The 21,540-nt window shown below is 33.7% G+C and overlaps 1 protein-coding gene across 50 annotated transcripts; it reads right to left on the reverse strand.

The window, feature by feature from the left end:
• Positions 1 to 5,454: 5,454 nt before the first annotated feature.
• Positions 5,455 to 12,211, reverse strand: LOC112738344 (pantothenate kinase 2). Of its 50 annotated transcripts, none has more exons than XM_072211926.1 (17): positions 11,627 to 12,211; positions 11,465 to 11,542; positions 10,666 to 11,221; positions 10,488 to 10,578; positions 9,887 to 10,044; positions 9,665 to 9,740; positions 9,344 to 9,412; positions 9,147 to 9,179; positions 8,877 to 8,950; positions 8,738 to 8,798; positions 8,407 to 8,618; positions 7,850 to 7,894; positions 7,712 to 7,760; positions 7,145 to 7,227; positions 6,901 to 7,017; positions 5,964 to 6,021; positions 5,455 to 5,729 (listed from the first exon to the last, which is right to left on the reverse strand). In XM_072211926.1, the coding sequence occupies exons 11-17, from the start codon at positions 8,607 to 8,609 to the stop codon at positions 5,691 to 5,693; spliced, it is 594 nt and encodes a 197-aa protein (XP_072068027.1). In that variant the 5' UTR covers positions 8,610 to 8,618; positions 8,738 to 8,798; positions 8,877 to 8,950; positions 9,147 to 9,179; positions 9,344 to 9,412; positions 9,665 to 9,740; positions 9,887 to 10,044; positions 10,488 to 10,578; positions 10,666 to 11,221; positions 11,465 to 11,542; positions 11,627 to 12,211; the 3' UTR covers positions 5,455 to 5,690. The 50 variants fall into 50 exon arrangements, 46 of the variants coding, with proteins under 46 accessions (XP_072068027.1, XP_072068034.1, XP_072068035.1 ...); XM_072211933.1 differs by having other exon boundaries at positions 9,147 to 9,227; XM_072211934.1 differs by having other exon boundaries at positions 10,666 to 11,198; positions 11,630 to 12,178.
• Between the last annotated feature and the right edge of the window lie 9,329 nt (positions 12,212 to 21,540).

Here is a 21,540-nt window from a genome sequence, read left to right on the forward strand (position 1 = left end):
TTCTGGCGTGCTGAGGAATGATAAACTGTTGATGTGTGGAAACTGAGATATGAATGGACAGTGGGTGAGATGATTCGGGGACTCGAAATGAGAAGACGGATCCATGTGTACTGAAAATATTTTCTGAAAACCACTGAAATAAAGTTTTTACTGAGATTATGAGACGCTATGCGCCCGGCAGGGACGGTGGTTAATCCCGCCTGTCGAGGTAGCGGCGGCGGCGTAAGGACGGTGGTTAATCCCACTTACATTGAGATGTGAGGTCTGAGGAAATAGTATCCCACTCGCATCGCTTAGGATCAATAGAGTGTGCAGGCGCAAAACCCTGGACAGTGATCTGAGCACTATATCTCAGGGGTTCCCATTGATGATTCCGAAGGGCGACATCTCCATGGAGATGTGTCGGGTTGGCAATTGAACTGACAATGTGATATCACAGCCAGTAGGACAGGCATTTATCATATGCATTTTCTATCTGTTTATATGCTTTGTCTACTTGTAATGGCTTGCCTATTTGTATAACATGTCTAATTGCTATTTGAATTAATTGCCTTATATGTCAATACTTGTGTTTTACTTGCATCGTATATTATCTGTGTTTTCTACTGGGATTGAGGAGGTTCGGAAGGCGGTGGCGATGGGATCGCATGGAGGATCGGTTGGTGAAGGCTGTAGGACAGTGGTGCTTGGTTAGAGTAGCCTAAGATAGATTACCCAGTTCATTTAAGTTAATGTTGTTATAATTATGCTTATTTGTTTTAGAATGCTGTAAGTTTGAATCTTGTGATGGATATGGAGCTTAGGATTGCCTTTGGCATCCCGGAGTCTTATATCCTACATCACTGGGCATTGTTACTATACTGAGAACCTCCGATTCTCATACCATATTCTCTGTTGTGTTTTTCAGATGCAGGTCGTAACCCACCTCGGTGAGTTGCTTTGGATGGTGACAGAAGCGGAGGATCTTGTATTCTTTTGGAGTCTTTTTTGGTTTATTTTGTTTATATGTCTCTCACTTTTGTATTTTGTTTAGCCTAGAGGCTTGTATTTGAGAGAACAAAACTGTATAAGCTGTTTTACTGTTTGGTTCTGTATATCTGTATTTGGCTAGCCGACTTAAACTTCGCGAGCCGTGGCTAGTTTCTTATGGTATTACACTATTATTCTATTATCTTTGTTTATATCACATCTGTTTCTTGTGCTTTAAGTTAGACACTTCGTTAGTACGTTTTGCGCTTTGAAATCCTATTTTTGAGCTATATCCTTTATCGGGCTTCTAGTTTATATTATTCTTTCTATAAATATATTATGTATGAGCTTAGAACTGTCGTAATCTCTGATTAACCTTTGCTTTACGACGCGACGTAAAGCTTAGGCTAATTAGGGTGTTACAGTGGTCAATGACTAGGATAGGTAATCTTAGCTCCCAATCCTTGCCAAGAGGTTTTTAGCATTTGAATTTTCCTTTTCTTTGATTAATTGTCTTTGAATTTAATTGTTTTCATTGAATTTCTTGCATGTTAACTTACTTTCTTACTATTTACATTTCTTGCTTCTCTTGCAATCAATCATAGCCAATAATTGATCACTTAATTGCAACTCCTAGAGAAGACGACTCGAGAGTTTAAAAACTACTGGTTTATAATTGTTTTGGATTGTGATAATCCTTAGAATTAAATTTGATTGTTGGCCAATTGTTGGGTTGGGAGATATACTTGCAATGGCAATTCTAATTTGAGAAAAATTTCCTAACCGCTTTGGCCCTTACATCAAATTTTTGGAGCCGTTGCCGGGAGTTGCAATGGTGTTATATTATTGGCTATTATAAATATGTTAATATGTAAATAGCTTGATTTTTGGTTGTCTTTTGTTTGTGTTAATGGTTAGGATTGGGATCCCGGAGGACATTGGAAATTTAAGCATTGGTGGGGAAGTCAAGCACAAGCCACCATAGCAAGGGCTCTCCCAATTGTCTAACTTAAAGACAATAAATGAAAGTGCTAGGTGGGAGACACCCCACCTTGGTAACACCTTTCTAACCCTCTCTTGTATATAGTTTTAATTCATTGCATTTTGTTTCTTGTAGATAGCTTAGGTTTAGTTTAATTTCAAGCTTAATTTGATTAGATTTTAGTTTTGATCATGTGTTCTTGAGGAATAATATGTTTTGGGGTTGAAAAGCTATTTTGGATGTCAAGTTTGGTGCCTTAAGACACTAAATTTTTTTTAGAAAAAACAGAGCATGTGCGCGCGCACACACCTGTGTGTGCACACACCTCCCCAATTTCGCATTCTGGGTGTGTACGCACACTTATGAACACCCCCTGTTGGGAGCGCTTGCACACCTTGTGCGTTCGCATCCCCCTTCTTTTTTGCCTCTCGTGCGTACGCACGGACCTGTGTGCATACGCACAGATGGCGGATCAGGCGTTACATTCTGACGCTTCATTTTCTCAAAAAAAAAAATTTACCTTTCTGTGCGTGGGCACTCTTTCATTTAAGGCCTCTGCCCATGGCGTTCACACACATAGTACGAACACATAATCTTTAAAATTTTTCTTTTCACGCGTACGCGTCGATCTCCATTTTCGCAAGCATCACGCGCACGCGTCCCCACGCGTATGCGTGACCCCTTGTGCATACGCGCGGCCCTGTGTGCGTACGCACGCCCCTGTTTTCTCACCACTATACTTCTTTTCTTCTTTTCTTCTCTTCTCTCTACTTCTTCTCTTCTTTTCTCTTCTCATCTCTTCTTTCCCTCCTTCAACCACCACTCGCCACTATACTTCACCAGCCACCACATTCACCTTTAGTTAGTTAGTTAGTTAATTTGTTAGTTAGTTATTTGTTTAGTTAGTTAGTTTAATTTTCTGTTTTGGTGCTAAGTGTTGGATGATTGAGTTGATTGATTGATTCTGTTGAGATATTCCTGCTTAATTATTGATATTGTTAATGCTATTTATTTAATGGATATCCTTATTGAGGTTATAAATTGTTGATTAGTATTGAGTTATTAATGTTGAATGTTTTTACATACCAAGTACTTATGACATTACCTTCATGAATCCTTTTGGATTTCTAAATTGTATGTTTTGGCCACCATGTGATTTGATTTTATTATCTATTAATAGGCAATTTGTTCTTAGTTGATGCATATTTTGTTAGGTGATGCTCATTTCCGATTGATTTTTATTTAAGTCACCTACTTGATGCATTAACATTAGGAATTGTAAAATTGGATCATAAGCTTACCTAATGACACTTTTTGAGCTTTTTAAGCTTTGTGGATTACGCTTGCTATGTTTTTCACTTCATGCCAATTAGGTGTTGCTTTATTATCCAATTCACAAGTACCTAATTCTTGCTTGAATGCTTTAATGCTTCTTTATTGCTTGTTTTTTTATCTTGGCATACAAGTTTCTTTTTAAGCATCTCAAGCACACTAGAATGAGTGAAGTGCATGTTTATTTTGTCTAATTGTGGCATAGTCTTCTATGTTAATGTGTGTGTTCTAAACTGCACAACTTAGAATTCACACACTTCTTTTCATCAATGTCACAAACTAACTCACTCACTCATTCTAGTGAATACCACCTCATTCCAGCAATCCATGCTTCCTTGTTTTTGCATTTACTTGTATTTCCATCATGTTTTCTATTTTTTTCATGGATGATGCACCATTAAGCAACAAGGGAAGCGAGAAAAAGAGCATGCAGTAGCCGATCGATCCACCAGCTGAAGGTGGCAATCCGAAGTCGGCATACTCCCTTTGCTCACCTTTGAGTGCACGGAGGACCGTGCAAACCCTTAAGTATGGGGAGGTCGCCACTGATCGACGATCTTGGGTGACATACTCTAATCCTAACATTTTCACATTTTTTTGAATTCTTAGTTGCATTTTTCTTCTTGGTTTGCATATATATTTTAGAGCTTTAATTGCATTTTTCCATAGTCTATTGAATTTCTTTGCATACATATAATAAGCTTAGTTAATTTAATAAAATTTTCCAAGAAAAAAAACATTCTTGATAGGGCATTGATATCCTAATTGATTTAAGTTAGAACTTTTGATTGAAACTTGCTTGAAATGTATTGTGGAATATGTTTTTGAGCTAAGAACACATATGCATGTGAGTTTTGAGTCTAATTGTGTGGTTACATCATATTAACCACTATCTTCATTCTTTTGTGTGTTATTCTCCTTTTATGATTGTAATATTTGATTTGTTTGATTCTTTATGTCCATTGTTTGATGTGATTGAGGACATCTTTTCATTAAGCTCACTTGTCCCAACTAGCCTACCCTTTTATCTTCCCTTGTTAACCAACTTTGAGCCTATTTCAATCCCTTCTTGTTCTTAAAGTTAGCACATTACTAGCCTTAAAGTGAAAAACAAATAAATGTCCCTTATTTAGATCTTTGATTAGTTTAGGCTAGTGAGAGTGTATCATCTAAGTGTGGGGAAGTTTGAGAACTTTGGTTGAGGTAAAAGTAGATTTTTGTACCTTTATTGGAAATCTTGGGAATTGGGTACATACTCATGCATTAAATACTTAAACCATATGCATTGACACCTTTGTATATATTATGTATTGAAAAAAAAAATAAAGCAACAAAAAAAGGGGACAAAATGCCCCAAAGTAAAGTAACAATAACAATGCATAAGAGTTGTGATTAAAAAGAAAATGCATGAGTGTGTAAGAAAAGTGAGGAATGGGTAGTTAAGTTTGCTTTGAGTTTTATAGGTTGTTATGTAGGTTAAGTGAGATCTTAGACTAATCAAAGATGCAAATTTCAAGCACACTTGACCATATATAACCTTACCTTTACCCTAGCCCCATTACAGCCATGAAAAGTCCTCATGATACTTGTATGCATGCATTGAATAAGTGTTGATTGTTAGATGAAAAATAAATCTTAGAAAGCTTGATTAAAGAAGAAATGAGTAATCATCCTATGGATACACTTGAGTAATTAGAGCGGATACATATCCAGTGAGGGTTCAAATCACAACTAGAAAATTGATTAATACAGACAGATTTACAGACAGATTTAGTCTTTATTACAGACAGATTTTTTGTTACCGACGAAATTACCGACGGATTTTTTTCCGTCAAAAAATTACCGACAAATTTTTACCAGTTACCAACGGATTTTCCCTCTATAAATTCTCCATCCATTTCCCGCAAGCGACGAACTTTCTGACGAATTTTCCGTCTGTAATTATAGACGGATTTTTCGACGAATTTTCCGTCTGTAATTACAGACGAATTTTCCGACAGATTTTCTGTCTGTAATTTGAACTTTGGAAAATCATCTCACTCTGATTACAGACAGAAAATCCGTTTGTAAATCCGTCAGTAAGGTAAAATAGAATTTTTTTTTAAATTTTTCCATTGCAAAATGAATACTTTAGGTTTGTTTTCTAAATTTACTCCATCTAACACTGTAAATTGAAAAAAGAAAGCCAAAAATCACATAAATAAACATAATATTCATTACATGATACCTATAAAATTGGATGTTATTTTTCAACATCATTGGCCAACATCTCACTGTTTTAATAAAAAGATACCCAAAAAAAATAAGATGACCATCCTAATGTTACATGAATGTCACAAATTACACTTAGCACTTAAAGATAGAATAATCTAACATATTAATAAATAACTAAATTGCATCGGTAGCATCAAGCTTCACATTGAAAGTTAATCTTGATATCTCCTGACTGAAATAGAATCAAAACCCGAATTGGAATTGGAGTGAATTGGAATGCTTGAATAAAAATAAAGCATATTATTTAAAGCATTTTACACTCCAGAAGTAGTCTCTTTTTGCATGAACAATTTTCTATAAAAGAATCAATAAATAGAGAATCACATCTCTTCTTAGAAAGCAATAACCATGAGCTTCTTAAAGGAGGGTAAAGGAGGAACTGTAGTAAAATTTGAAGACATAATACCTCATAGTAGCTGAATGCAAGCTTGCTAAGTAGTAGCATTATCCAAAATAAAGTATACCTGCCATAACAAAGTACAATCATATACTTTAATACCAAAATATACAAAGAGCTAAACGAAAACTCTCAATTGAACCATTATCAAATAGTGGTTGTATACTTTAATGCCCCATTATCACTGCCAACTTCACTTCTCTATATTAAATGTACACACGACAAATTTTGCTTCACTCATAAAGGTACCTCTAGAACAATTTATGCCACAGAATCAAAACAGAGAAAAACAGAGATCAGAATAAAAATAAAATAATTAAAAAGTGGATTAATTAAGACTAGCAAATTTTAAGGCAAACCCTCTACTAGAATAAGCAAAAATGTGGATAAGACTAGCACATAGAGAACTTAATGACAACGAAGACTTCTTAATTCAACTAAAGCTTCACTAATTGTTAGTGTCAGTAAAAGTTGTGTTTCAGTGTCAGTAAAAGTTGAGAAAGCTTGATTGAACTCCTACAGATGGAAAGAAAGAATAAGAGATTGTGATTGGGGATGGAAAAGAAGAAAGTAAGAGAGAGAGAGAGAGAGAGAGAGAGAGAGAGAGAGTTAGAGTATTATTTTTATAAAAAATACTTCTAGCAGTGAAAAGATAATAAACATTGCATTGGTGTATTAACAAGGGAATGAAAATGGTGATGCAAAGAATTAGCATGAGTTTTGGGAAGATGAGAGCAAAAACACATAGATGAACATCCTGCTTAGTAAATGGCATAAATAATAAAAATATAAAGTTCATAAGAAAAAAAAAACAAGGTATATGGGTTTTGGCCATGGCAACAACTTCTCTGACCACTATGTATAAGGTAGTCTAAGTTTGTTGACAAGAAATCAAGACAGAAAAACCTTGGTTTTATGGCTATATGAAGAAAGAAAGCATAGTTACCTCTGTTTTATACTTCTATAGGCATCAACAAACTGGAACTCTCTCAAGCACTCTTCCCTCATTTCCAATAAATTGGCTAGGCCTAATTTCCCATATGCAGCAGCCTCCTCTATCAACCTATTGAATTGGTGTGTTAGTTTATTGAGAGAAGAAAACAAAAGCCAAGTACAGAATAAGCAAATAGATGCCAAATTTTCAACAATGGTACCAAACCATCAAAACATAATAGGAATGTCGGTATTACCGTGCCAAGTGAGCAGAAAATGCTCGAGCAAATGCATCACCCCTTCGTTTGGCATCATCTGTTCTGCCTTCACTTGCTACAGCCTATCATATTTTAATCGAGAACTTACAAGCATATACTGCCATGAAAGAAGTTTCACACAATTTGTTTTGAAAATTTACTTCAACCAAGATGGACAACACAATATACCCAAACAATAAAACAAATAAACGAAGGCTCTGATGCACCCCACTGTATGTTCTTCTCAAGAACAATAAGCATTTATATTATGTGGTCCAACCAATGGAAAGGAAAAATATGAAAGCTAAAGTATAAATGAGAATGCTTATCATTAACATTGCAATTAGTTAATAAATTCAGAGACGCAGACCAGAAAAAGCTTTTTATTGTGACGTATGTTTTAAATTTCCTTTCATCTTTTCTCTTCTTTTATATTCGTAATTTTTCATATGTATGTATGCATGCATGTATTAACATTAGTGAAAATTGATTATCAGTTTGATTATTGTAAGAAATGTCTATACACAGGTAGAACCTAATGGCTCTTTTTCGAGACAACATGATTACCTTGTCCACAAGATCTGGCAAGTGCTCTGACAAAATAGTGAACCAATATCTACATCAGTTGTGAATTTCATGTTAGCCATAAAAGCATAAAAAACTATGAATCATGGATCAAGTGTGAAACGATGGTCAGTTACTTACTCTAATTCACTAGGATCTGCAAGATCAATTGTATTAGGCTCATACCTGTACAAACACAATTCAATATCTGTTAAAACATTAAAAGAATACTATTACGACGACACCAGCCTTTGCCTTGTTAGGTTGGGTCAACTATGATCCATATTATAAAGATTCAGCAATATCTTTCATGTCATCTGTCAATTTCTTGACAAAATTTTCCTTTTTTATGTAGGTTTGGGACCCACTATATAAATATTTACAATAAATGGAGGGGACAAAACAATAACATATAACCACCTTAGAATAAGAACTTTGAAGTAGCAAAAAGATTCAGTGATGAATGACCAAATCTTGATTATTGGGTCTTTCAAGTATGGCAAGAACAAAATTATTTACAAAGATTTCATAAACAAGATTTGTTTCCTTACAATAACCACTAAATCTATGTGTATTGGTTCATGCATGCACTGCGTGTACACACACACACACAACTCTCCATAGGTATCACAAACAATTGAAATCAACAAAAAAATATAGGCAGCCCATCAGCCACCTCATTCAGCAATCAAGCTTACGTTTTTGGGTCTTCTAACAATGGGAACACATCCAAAGTGGGGACAAGATGGAGAACACCAACATTCAAAGCACTTGCATTGGACCGTAGAGAACTTCCTCTTGATAGTTGAACATCAAAACCACCAAGTCCAGTAGTTCCAGCAGCTGGTGTCATTGGAACAGGCGCAGTGATCTTAGTTCCCTTCCGCAAAAACTTCTCCATCCACGAAATCTGTGTTGGAAAGTCAGAGTTAGATAATGTAACTACCAAGAAGAAAAGAACACGTCTAATTGAAGTTCAAATTCATGGAAATGATTGATCAAAATGAAATTGAAATAAGAAGGAAGTACCTCTCGAATAGCTTGAACCTTCCATCAACAATAGCAGGGAGTTTCTTGAAAGGGTTGATAGCTGATAGAGACGGATTATAGAGGTTTAATTAAAGAGGTAGATAAGTGTCTTCGGAAGCATAGTAATTGTAACGATTACCTGCAAATTCGGGAGATAACTGCTGTCTTTTGGAGATTTCAACTTTAATCTCGTCGAATTCTATTCCATTAACTCTATTGAGAAATTAAGCATTAGCAGTAGTAGTAGCAGAATTCAAATTCCAGCAAAGAAATAACACATTGAAATAATTTTCAATTGGCTTCCATCATTTTCTTTTTGCTTTCTTTTTTCCTCTTAATGCCTAATGTTTTACAAATGAAATAACACATTGAACCAGATTAATGATGTAGCAAGCAACTGCCAAGTTACCTTTTCAACAAGGAGGATGTGAAAGAAGAAAAGCTGTGCAACATGCAAGGTAGCAATCATAGTCAGAATGGTGCAAACAGACTGAAAACAAAAGAAATGAAATATATTCCGATTTCCGAACACATAATAAAATAATATGTTATAGCAGTATAGTAGCCATGTACTAAGATAAGAGAAAGACAAGGCAGAATGCTTACCACCACAATGACAAAGGGAACAATAGAGAAACTACTTCCCAACTTAGAGGAGATGTCAGCAGAAAATTGCTTTCTCTCAACAAAACCATAGATAAGCACAAATATCCCAGTCAACCGTTGAAGCAAATCAGTAAGAACACAGTAAGAGGATTTGGCGATTCAACAAAAAAAAAAGGAAATCAAGTGAGAAATAATGCACAACTAAGCTTCTAATATAAACAAAGTATCATTTGGAAGATCCACAATAAACCATACAAAGTATTAAATCCAATAACAACAAAACAAGACAAATAAGATGCATAAACCAACGAAAACACTGACCAAAAATGTGGATAACTCGGTTGACATCTCCAGCATAAGACTGAATGAATGGAATCTGCCGCAGCAGAAGAAAACTCTACAACAAGCAACATAAAAAAAAGAGTTAATCCATTCCATTCCCTTGCTTTCCTCTCCATCTTATTCCATTCTATTAGCTTCCACTAATTACCAATCCAAACATAAATATGACATTGGTTTATCAGAATTTAGCACTCTTAGTACCTTGTCTGGATGAGGAAGGAGGCAAGACCCAACAGAAAATGAAACCTCTGACCTATCAACATAGAAGAATGAAGGAGTGGTTGAGAGTGAGGAATGATTGCAGCCCTCAATATGGGAATTTTCATTGCTTCCTTCTTCCTCTCCTTCACACACTGCCACTGCCATGAATTGTGAAAATGAACGTTTATCGCTTACGATAAAAGAAACAAAATTACAAAGTATGATATAAATGTTAAACAAAGTTACAAAGTATGAATGTTTATCCATATTGAAGAACTACTAAACTAAACAATCAAGAGATTTTTCTTGGTCTCGTTAGGCACCTGAGCAAGGGAGGCAGCACTTCAATTGCTTAATTAAACTACTAAACTAAACAAAGTATGAACGTTTATCCTTAATTGATCTGATCATCACTTCAATTGTCCCCTTCTTACCATATTTGCTACCACTCCTCCTTCAAAATTCTCTTTGTTTCTTCTCTAATGTAAACAAATCATTTTATCCTTCAAATTTTAGGGACATACATAACTCTGTTCTGGTTTTAAGACTTTTGCTAATTATTAAAAAGAAAAAAGAAAAGAAAGAATTGCTTGTTTGTCACCTGATCTGGAAAGGCTGAATGGAAAACCAATTCTTTCTGAATGGTGGCATGTCCCATCACCAGCACCATCCAATTCATCAGTTTGAAGCCGCTTCAATGCAAACAACATGGCGTCATCATTCGTCATCATCATCATCCATGGAAATTCATCAACAAAATAATGTTGTAAATTGCTCACCTGAGAATAATAATCACCAAAACCAAGATTCCTTCTACAACAACAACAACATCGATCATAACAACCTTCAATTTGACTCCTCAGCTTTGAGCTCAATGGTTTCATCTCCATCAACAGCAGCACCGAATTTCAACATGATCCAAAACGACAACAGTTTCGTCATAAGAGAACTCATCCGAATTTTATTGAAGATGACCATGGTAAGCATTCAGACAAGCACTGATTCAATCAACAGAGTAGCAAACACCTAAATTTTAACTAGAGAAACTATTCCAATTTTTTAAATACTTTCTCACCTCTCCCTGGAATTAAGTTCATCACCTAAACATAATCTCAAGATAAAATAGAAAACCCATAGCATCAAAATGACAGCCAACAAATAACAGCAGCTAATTGTTTCACAGCATCTGTGAAACCAAGCAAAATGCAAGGAAATTTCTAAAGCCTCAACTATAGACTATAACCTTTATATGACATACTCGCTCTCTATTAGTCACAAATGTTCCACCTTTCTCAGGATTTTGTGCTGTCACCTGCACTCCATTCAGGAGAGAACCTATAAAGAGTGATATCTGCTTTTCTTTAAACTCCTTATATATCCAAAGCATCCCAATTATACTCAACATAGTAAGAGTCATAAACAAATAAACTCTAAAAAGGGGGAAATGATGGAAAAAAAGTTGTTCTCACCGTTGTGCTAGAGCTTTCAAATCTTCGTGCAGTATCAACATATAGATACCTTGATTGTGTACAGTAATGAAGAGCAGAAGCAGCATAAACACAGATAATAATGATATACCTTGAAGGCGAAACAGGGGAAGGTTCACAACAGAATCACCATCCAAGAAAGCTGTTCTGTGGCGAGTGTCTTCAATTTCTGTGGCATGCAAGTATTATTAATTAGGTTAAACAGAAATGCATTTCTCTTCATAAAAAACTAACCTATATAAAAAAAAAGTACCACCGAGATATGTGTGCAAAGATGGTTCAGCTAAGTGAACAACACCATCACCATCGTCATCCTCGAGGCGGTCTTCCTCTTCCAAATATTGACGAAGAAAGTAGGTGTAGTCTTGTTCCACCTCATCATCTTCTAACAAAAGGTCCTGATCCTCCAGATCCATGGCTATTGTGCTAGGGTTTAGGATTTTGTGGAAGGGTAATTGAGCATAAATTTCTGTGTGTAGTTTGCAATTGGAGCTCACTGGTATGGGGTAACTGCATCGGTGTTAGATTTGAAGGGAAGAAAAAGTCGCTGAAGGAGGATTAGGGTTTGTCCTCGTAAAAGAGGGGAAGAGAAGGGACAGCACGGGAACAGCGATGATTGACGATGACGAGTGATAGAAGTCCCAAAGGTGTTGATGATGGAAGAATGTGGTGGATGAAGGCGCTGAGAAGAAAGGTTTGGAGTGTAAATGGAGTTCTCGTTTGGAGTGTGGAGAAAGGCGCTGATGGAAGATGACTCTGAAGTTCGCGGAGCTCGAGATGATGGAGGGAGAGTTGGATTTAACTCGATATTTCTGACAGAAAATTTTAAATTATAGACGGAAAATTGGTTTGTAATAATTTAATAAAATACAGCATTTTTGTCTCTTTAATTACAGACTGATTTTCTGTTTGTAACTATTTTCCACGAAAAAAATTAATTTTTTTGACAGAATTATCGACGGATTCTCTTTTCTATCTGTAATTTATACTAATTCATTTTTTTTGTTTTCCGACAAAAAATTTCTCGGAAATTCCGTTTGTATTTCCGTGGGATAAAATCCGTCGGAAATATCCGTCTGTAATAACTAGTTTTCTAGTAGTGAATGCTCAATTACATACATGTTCTTACCTATGCTTAATTCTTATCTTGCAAGTTTATAAATTCTTTTCTAGAACTTAATTCAATTATGGATTTAAATTGCTTTAACCCCCATGTTCATATATGCTTTCTTGGAATTTGATTTATTTTGACTAAGTAGTTGTATTCATGTAGATAGATTGCATATAGATAGTTTCCTTGCTTTGAATAAATATAATACCCCTTGTTTCTTTCTTGAGTATAGCATGAGAACATGCTATTGTTTAAGTGTGGGGATGTGATGAATCCACATTTCATGATATTTATTTGCTCTAATTGGGTGGATTTTATCAACTTTTCTTGCACTTATCCTTTGAAATAGCATAGGTTCATGATTTCTTCCTAAATTATGCTTGAAAGTAAAAACATGCTTTTTAGGCCTTTTAATTGCTAAATTTTATTCATTTTAATCCCATTTGATGCCTTGATTTGTTTGCTAAGTGATTTTAGGTTTTCAAGGCAAGTATGGGTTGAAGAAGTGAGAAAAAGAGCATGCAAAAGAGAAGAAACCATGAAGAAATGGAGTTTGGAAGTTCTAGCATCCGTGCGTGCGCACAAGTGATGTGTGCGCGTGCACAAGTGCGAGCTCAGCGACACGTACGCATGATCCATGCGTACGCGTGGGAGTGAATTTCGCCAGGTGACGCGTACGTGTGACCCTGATTTAACGAGATTTGCCATGTCGATGTAAAATTTCTTCAATTGAATGAATTCTCGTTGCAAGTATAGTTCTACACCAACAAAAAATCCTCCCAATCAAATTTTTTTTTTTTGGTTGTCACAAAGAACAAGCCCCAAATAAGAATTAACTGAAGTATTTAGACTCCGGGTCGTCTCCCTAGGATTGCAATGAGGTGGTCAATTATTGGCTATGAAGGGGCAAGGAGGTTTTGGTTTATAAAAGGGCAAGAAAAGTAAATCAAGCAAGCAATTAAAGAAAGCAAAATAAAGAAAAGTAATTAATAAAGAGAGACATTCATGGCAAGAATTGAGATCATAGGCCTTCCATCCTAGTCACTAATAATAATAATTAACAAGAATTTATCTTATTACGTCATCCCCAATGATGGAAGAAGATATAGGTTATCTTCCATGAGAGAAAATCTAACAAGACTAGCTAATCTCAATCCAAACGCCCTAATCAACTCACTAATTGGATTAGCAAGAGATTAGAGTCAATGGAAATGATATTAACTAACCATTCTAAATCACCAACATAGGTTGGGTTTTCGTGACTCAAGATTGCCTAATTACTCTTTCCAAGCCAAGAATGCTCAAGGTCTACTCTAAAAAATAACCAAGCATTTTGTCAAACACTTGGTGGGTAATAAAGGAAAGCATGGTAATTATGCAAGAATAATAAAATCTAACAACTACCAATTGCAAGGAAAGTAAATCAACAATTTAATTCATCAATGAAAGAAATATCAACATCAAATTGCATTAAATGTAAACCAAATTCAACATGAGTTCATCATTACAAAAGAGAGCAAAATGAGAAATTAACATTACAACTAAGAAAATCAAGATGTAGAAATGAGAAATTATAGAAGAAACAAGATGAGATTAAGTAATTAATTCAAGATCCAAGACAATCTAACCTAATCCTAACCTAATTCTAGAGAAAAGAGGGAGCTTCTCTCTCTAGAAAACTAACTAAAGGCTCATGTTGACTAACTAATTGCTCCCCCTTTGCTTGAACTTCAATTCTGCATGAAATACACTCAGAAACAAATTGGATTTGGGCCTGGGCAGCTCAAAAATTGCCCCCAGCGTTTTGCCTTTAAGTGAGTCACGTGAGAGTATCGGCGCGTACGCGCCATGTGTGCGTGCGCGTCGATTGGCTATTTCTTCATCCGCCCGGACGCGACGTGTACGCGCGTGCGCGTCTCTATGCAAAATCACTTCTGGGCGTGCGTACCTTGTACGTGTGCGCGCCCATTAATGCATTCCCAATCTTTGTTTCTTCATGCATTCTCCACTTTGTATGATTTTCTCCTCATTTCTTCCATCCAATACTTGCCTTATGAACCTGAAATCACTCAACAAACACATCAAGGCATCGAATAGAATTAAAGTGAAACAAAATCACCAAATTAAGGGCCTAAAAAACATGTTTTTACACTTAAGCACAATTCAAGGGAGAATTACAAAACCATGCTATTTCATTGAATAAATGTGGGAAAAGATGGTAAAATTCTCTAAAATAAGCACAAGATAAACCACGAAATCGGGGTTTATCAGACCCGTGTCACGTGAGCTCATTAATTACAAATCGCTTAGGGCGAATTTTGGGCCTCCAAAACCCAATCCAACTCATTTCTGAAGCTATTTCAATCCTAATTCAAGTGGAAGCAAGGGGGGCAATTAGGTTTAGCTTTTCTATGTTTTTCTCTTAGTTTTCTAGAGAGAGAAGCTCCCGCATCTCTCTAGAATTAGGTTAGGTTTAGTTAATTTCTCTTTAATTTCATGCTTTAATTCTTGTTTTAATGTAGTTTCATTTATGTTTTCATGCTCTCTTGTCTTAATTCTCTTAGTTCTTCTTCTTAATTTCTCATTTTTGTCATTTTTATGTTTATGGATACTCTTGTTAATTTTTTAATTTTAATTAATACAAATTTATATTTTCAAGTTAATTGTAGCTTCCTTTAATTGTTATTATCATTTTCTTGCTTTTGGTAGTTATATTTTATTTTTAATATAATTTAATATTATTTTATTTTCATGCACACCAAGTGTTTGATAAAATGCTTGGCCTAGTTTTTACTTAGTTTTTCCTCACTCTTGGCTTGGTGTTGAGGACTTTGGTGATTCTTGAGTCATTGATGTCCATTCTTGTTTGATACAATAGAGTAGTTAGTTGATTTGGTTTTTGTTGACTCTAAGTCTTCCATTAATAGAGTAGTTAGTTGATTTGGTTTTTGTTGACTCTAAGTCTTCCATTAATAGTGTTGACTAGGACTTATGGATTGGGATCAACTATGCCTATTTGACTTATCCTCGATGTAGGGTTGACTAAGTAGGATTAACTCTTCATAATCATCATGTGTTTGTGGTTAATGACTAGGATAGGTAATCTTAGCTCCCAATCCTTGCCAAGAGGTTTTTAGCATTTGAATTTCCCTTTTCTTTGATTAATTGTCTTTGAATTTAATTGCTTTCGTTGAATTTCTTGCATGTTAAGTTACTTTCTTACTATTTACATTTCTTGCTTCTCTTGCAATCAATCATAGCCAATAATTGATCACTTAATTACAACTCCTAAGGAAGATGACCCGAGATTTTAAAAACTCCCGGTTTATAATTGTTTTGGATTGTGACAATCCTTAGAATTAAATTTGATTGTTGGCCAATTGTTGGGTTGGGAGCTATACTTGTAACGCCAATTCTAATTTGAGAAAAATTTTCTAACTCGCTTTGGCCCTTACATCAGATATCCAGAAATATTGAAAGCCAAATTACTATAGAATTTCTGATGGCCTTTCATTGGATTTCTACTTTTGTTATTTTTTAGTTAACATTTCAACCATGAAAATCATACTCAAATAATATATTATGTTTAAAGTTTTAACATGCTAAAAGTAAATATATTTGGTTCTGTTTTAAGAGCCGAAAAGGGGTTTGGGTGGACTTGAGTTGGTTCAAAACTTAAAGGATGCTTTATTTAGTTTGTCTTTAAATGTGATATAAAGGAAAAAGGGTGTGGTTTTAAGAAAGTGTTTAGGTTGATGATTTCAAGAACTTTATGCTAATTAGTATGACATCCTGCCTAATGAAAAACTTATGGAGCTAACACAATGTAAATTACTTTTACTAAATGCTTTCCTATGTTAACAAAATATTGCAGCTTGTCCACCCTGATTGAAAACAGGATTTTCAGATAGGAAGACAGACTATAAAAGTGAAATTGAAGATGATTCAAAATGAAAGAATTTTAAAATTGTGTATATACTTCTAATCCCTTTCTGAATCACTCAATCTTGATATTGGTTGTGAATTGTGATTTGTTAATATTGGAAGTGTTTATGAATTTTTATGTTGGTACTTTTCTTTATAAAGTGATTCATTGATAAAATATCAAAAAATTTTAGTCTAATAAAGTAGGTGAGCCAATTTGTGCATGTGAGTCAAGAAGAGTAGCTGTGATGTACTTAGGTAACTTATGACCCACTCCTTTCTCTTTTGGTTTTTTTCTTCTGATTTAAAAAACTCATTTCTTTTTTAGTCAGAAGTCATTCAAAACAATTGAGATAAGCTAATATCTACCGTTATCGTGACATCATCGGTGAGTAGTATGGTGTGGATGAGGTGTTGTCAAGATTTTCTCCTAATGCTAGTGTTAATTTCAAGTTAGGTTTTTAAATTTCGTTCATCTTTAAATTGCCGCATGTCTGGGAGATTCTAGATTGTTTTTTTTAAGTCATACATATATCAATCTATAGTTTCATTGCAAGATCCATTTTATTGTTTCATCAATGGTAGTTTATATGTTGAATTCTATTGATGCAGAATTTTGCCCATTCATATGTTTCAGAATTTATTTGTTTAAAACATCTTCTTCAATATATCTATACATAACTAGCAACATTATAAATTCTTCACCGAGGTGGATTCTTCTCCCACTTTGAATTCTTTTTTCAAAATAAAAAAATGAATTCATTGTGTTTAGGTGGGGAAATTGATTCTCTTTCCTGATTTTTAGTGGACTCACACATGGAAAACCAAATTTTGGTGATTTGGTGGGTGAAATGACATCCTTTGCTATAACAAATAGTACTCTTTTCTGATTTTCAGTGTGCTCTCACATGAAAAATTAGATTTTGGTGATTTGGTGGGAGAAATGATGTCATATTATATAATATATAGTACTATCTTCTATTATTCTGTCAAAAAAATATTTTGTCAATGAGAATAGTTACCGTAACTTGTGGCCTCCTCTCATTCCCACTCTCCTTTTTCATTTTTTTTTCTTATTATAACTCTATAATATTAAAGAATGTGAGAAGAAGAAGATTTCACTAGCTCATTATTGTTGGGCTTGTAATTTTGTTGTTTTACTTTATGAATGGCAATATATTTTGGAGTTATGACTCATGCTTAGGGGTAGATATCTATGGATCTACTAAGGATGGAGACATATCAATTTGAATGTATGGCTACTTGATAGATCATATTTGTTTGCTATTTATGACAATATGAAATTTATAGAAAGTTTTTTCTTGACTTCTAAACTTCTTCTCTAATGTATGAATGTATATAGGGAATCATTCAATAATATCAAAGTTTAAAGCATTGGATCCTATCAGGAGGCTCAAACTTGATTTGGTTGAGGTGATTATTTTTAGTTTATTATTTTTTAGAGTCTTTTTTCATGTAACTTTTTTTATATACCTGCAGAATAGAGGTGTTGAGTTGAGGTAGGTTAGTAGGTTACATAAATTTGATAAAATTGTCTACCAAAAATTTATAATTTTATCTACTATCTTAGTATATTTTTAGTGTTTCTATCGTAATCTAAATTTTGGTAACAAGTGTGATTATTTTTTGCCCCTACCAAGAGCATACCCTTGATACTAGAAATTTTCACTATAGGTGAACTAAAAACTATTGAGATTAAAAAAGGCTTGTGATTTTAAAGAAATAAAAGTAAACAATTTTCTGATTGCCTCGGCTGAGAAAAATTGCTTCAGGCATGTGATTTCAGAAATATTTACCAAATTTAGATTCATTAAAATAAGAACACCAAAAGTGCCACTACCAGAAGTCCCACATCTACCCTCCAAATTAACATCTAATTTAATTTTTGAATGTACTTAGAATAAAACATAATGATTAATCCATTGCTGTGTCTCCTACTATTACTGATGAATTATGAATAAAAGATTTGATTACTATTAATGCACAAAGTAAACCTGCTTCCTTGAAAGACTTTTAATTTATCTTTGCTTCGATGCACTGAAATCTTCATAGTAGAGAGGATGCAATGTCTTACGTTGTAGTAGTTATAGGAGCTTAGTGTGTCTTCCATAGAGGAAGCAAAGAGTTCATTTGCCTCTGATCGGTTTCTTTCGTGTTGAGCATCGCACAAGCCATAGTGCAAGATAGAGTTGTCCAGTTGATTAGAGAGAGGAGGATGGAAGAGAGACGAAAGAGGCAGTAGCAAATCAAAGTCAGAGAAAAGAGACAGAACAAAGTGAGTACTTTTTTTCTTAATTTTTCTCTTTCTAAAATTTTAAGCTATGTATGTTTATTTATTTACATTAGTTGATGAAAACTTGGAATTGGAGGTAGTGGACTTCTTTTGACTTAGTGATTAAATTCTATATAGATTGATCATTGACGTAGTTGAATGAGTTGTAACTGTTTATATTATATCCAATGTTTTTTTGGTGGAGAGTGGAGGATTATAGCCTTTCTTTGTAAATTATATACTAGAAACAGAGCTTTATGTCTTTACTCTATGGTTATTTTCCATTATCTTTGTTTCGAAGATAAATAATTTGATGCAAAAATAACTATTTAATTATTTTCTATACAATTTTGTTGCAGTCGGGTCTTCATTCATGGAGACCCTGAAGGGGGGGTTACTGACATGGTCTTCAAAAATTTTTCACTTAAGGAAGAAATAAATTGATTGGTTTTATAAAGGTAGTGCTGCTGCAATATTCCTTGATGGTTGGTATATAAAGCATTCTTTTTTCTTTATTTATCTTAAATTATGTTTAAATACCTCTATGCACAGTGAATTTTTATTTCAAAATGAAGACAATTTTAACTTTTTTTTAATATATAAAAGTAGGTTGAAGCTTTTTATTACGCCACTTTCATTGAATCTGAGAAATTTAATGTTTTCATTGAGGAATATGATAAGATGAACATTGGTTATGATATCTTCCGTACTTTTATTTTATATTTATGTTTAGTATTATCTTGAATTAGGGTAATAATTTTTATGCTTTGATATTGTTACATGATGTTGTAACAAGATAGGGTACCGTGACTTTAATCTTATAAAGAAAATTACACCTTTTTAGTGATTCAATATTGAAGGTGAAACTTCCTGATAGATCAAGGATTGTTTATTTGTTGATCGTGTTAGAGATGGAAAAAGGTAAAAGATTCAACAATTATACTTGGAGCAATTGATGTAACATATTTAGTGTATTTCTGATTCTTTTTTCATTTTTCTCAAGCTTCTTAAGATTTGAAACGTCAATGATTTTTTTGGAGGAGTTGGGATATTCAATTGCCAAGGCGTTGTGTGGTGCAAAGTTAGAAAGAGGAATCTCATCCACGACAAAAATCCGGGAATGGTTAGCGGTGTCATTAGGGCTAAAGATATGGATTATTTATCCAAAGTCACTGATGAAAATTGGATTGAAGCTTCTATTGTATTCTCCCATGTTGATGTGTTTAATTTTTAGACTTTACATTATACTTTTAATTTAAGACATTACATAATTTAATCCATTTTTTATGATGTTAATTTTGTAAGAGATGTTATTAATATAGAAAGTTGAATTTAGATATGATGAAGATTCTGGATTAGTTACTATTGATCTGAGCGTGCTAGTGAAGGAGTTATACCAATGAAACATTTTTATTGGCTTTTGAATCAACCAAATAAGACTTAGATTAAGCCTTGCAACCACAAAATTACTGTTTTTAAGAGCCAGAAGTACTGAGTTATGTTCATATGTTCATAGAATAGTAAATGATTTTGCCATGCATAACATAATAGCTAAAAATTAAGAGCGTTATAAAAGAATCTCAAAAGTTAATGAATTATGAATTTAATTAAGATAGTCAAACAACACATTTATATTGATAACTTGTAGTTCTAAAATGCTTCATTTATTTTAGAAACTCAAGACTTCTAAGTGTCATATTTTTATTACATGTTAAAGACTTCATATAAGTTTCTTGGAATTTTTAATATTATTTTTCTTTTTTTCTCTTTCTTTTTTTTTTTTGATATCCTGTAAAATTGTGTATTATACTATTCTTTTGTCAAATTTGACAATATTAATTCAAAATAAGAAAATAAATGACAACCTAAATTTCATGTTGTTGCGGGTTGGAAAGGAAAAATATCCTTTGTGTAAATATCAAAACTCAAAATACACAAATATAAATACCTTTATATTTGTTTTCTTTCTCACAAAGTTAAATCCTAATATGTACGCATTTCGTTATTTTTTTATTTTTTTGGTTATTCATAAATGTATGAAGTAAAATTTTAATTAATTGTGTTTACTCATTCTAATTGAAATATCAAATTATTTATTTTTCATATCATATATAAAACCGTGTAAATGCACGGGGCATAGTTATCAGAACCGAACTGATGGCAATCGACCCGACTAAGTTATTAGGTCATTGGGTTAATGGTTCAACCGATGAGTCACTGGTCGAACCGTTTGACCCGGTAATAATTAAATAAATATATACAATTATAATAAAATTAAAATTTTGATGTATTATATTTAATTATGTAACACTACATCAGTAAAAATAATTATTCTTTATATTAATCGCATAAATAGTTATTCAAAAGAACAGAGGTGATTGTATTGATAATTATGTAAAATATCTTATATTGTTAGTATATCAAAATTAACTATAAAATAAACAAATACAATATTATTATGGAAGAATAAAAATAATATTTTATATTTTTTAAATTGTATTGCTTTAATTTAAATATAATTACTTTTACTATAATATATATAATTATTAGTCTTTAGTATGATAACTTAATAAGTGCTTGGCATTACTTTTATAATATATATAATTATTTATCCCTAATAATATTAAAGGAGAAGTTGCCATAGCGGAAGATCAACACCTCTTTATCTCAAAGTCCCCAAACTCAAGCCATACTGACGTTAATTTAAACAGAATCGGGGAAAAAAGGCAGAGCAATAAGGTTTAGAAATGGTGGCTCATGTAGCTAGGGTCACCTTCGTCACCTCCTTCATCTTCCCTCACATAGCAGCGGCTCTCCCAGTAATTATTCATGTTTCTTT

The sequence above is a fragment of the Arachis hypogaea genome, chromosome 13 (genome assembly GCF_003086295.3).
Source record: "Arachis hypogaea cultivar Tifrunner chromosome 13, arahy.Tifrunner.gnm2.J5K5, whole genome shotgun sequence".
Classification (NCBI taxonomy): domain Eukaryota; kingdom Viridiplantae; phylum Streptophyta; class Magnoliopsida; order Fabales; family Fabaceae; genus Arachis; species Arachis hypogaea.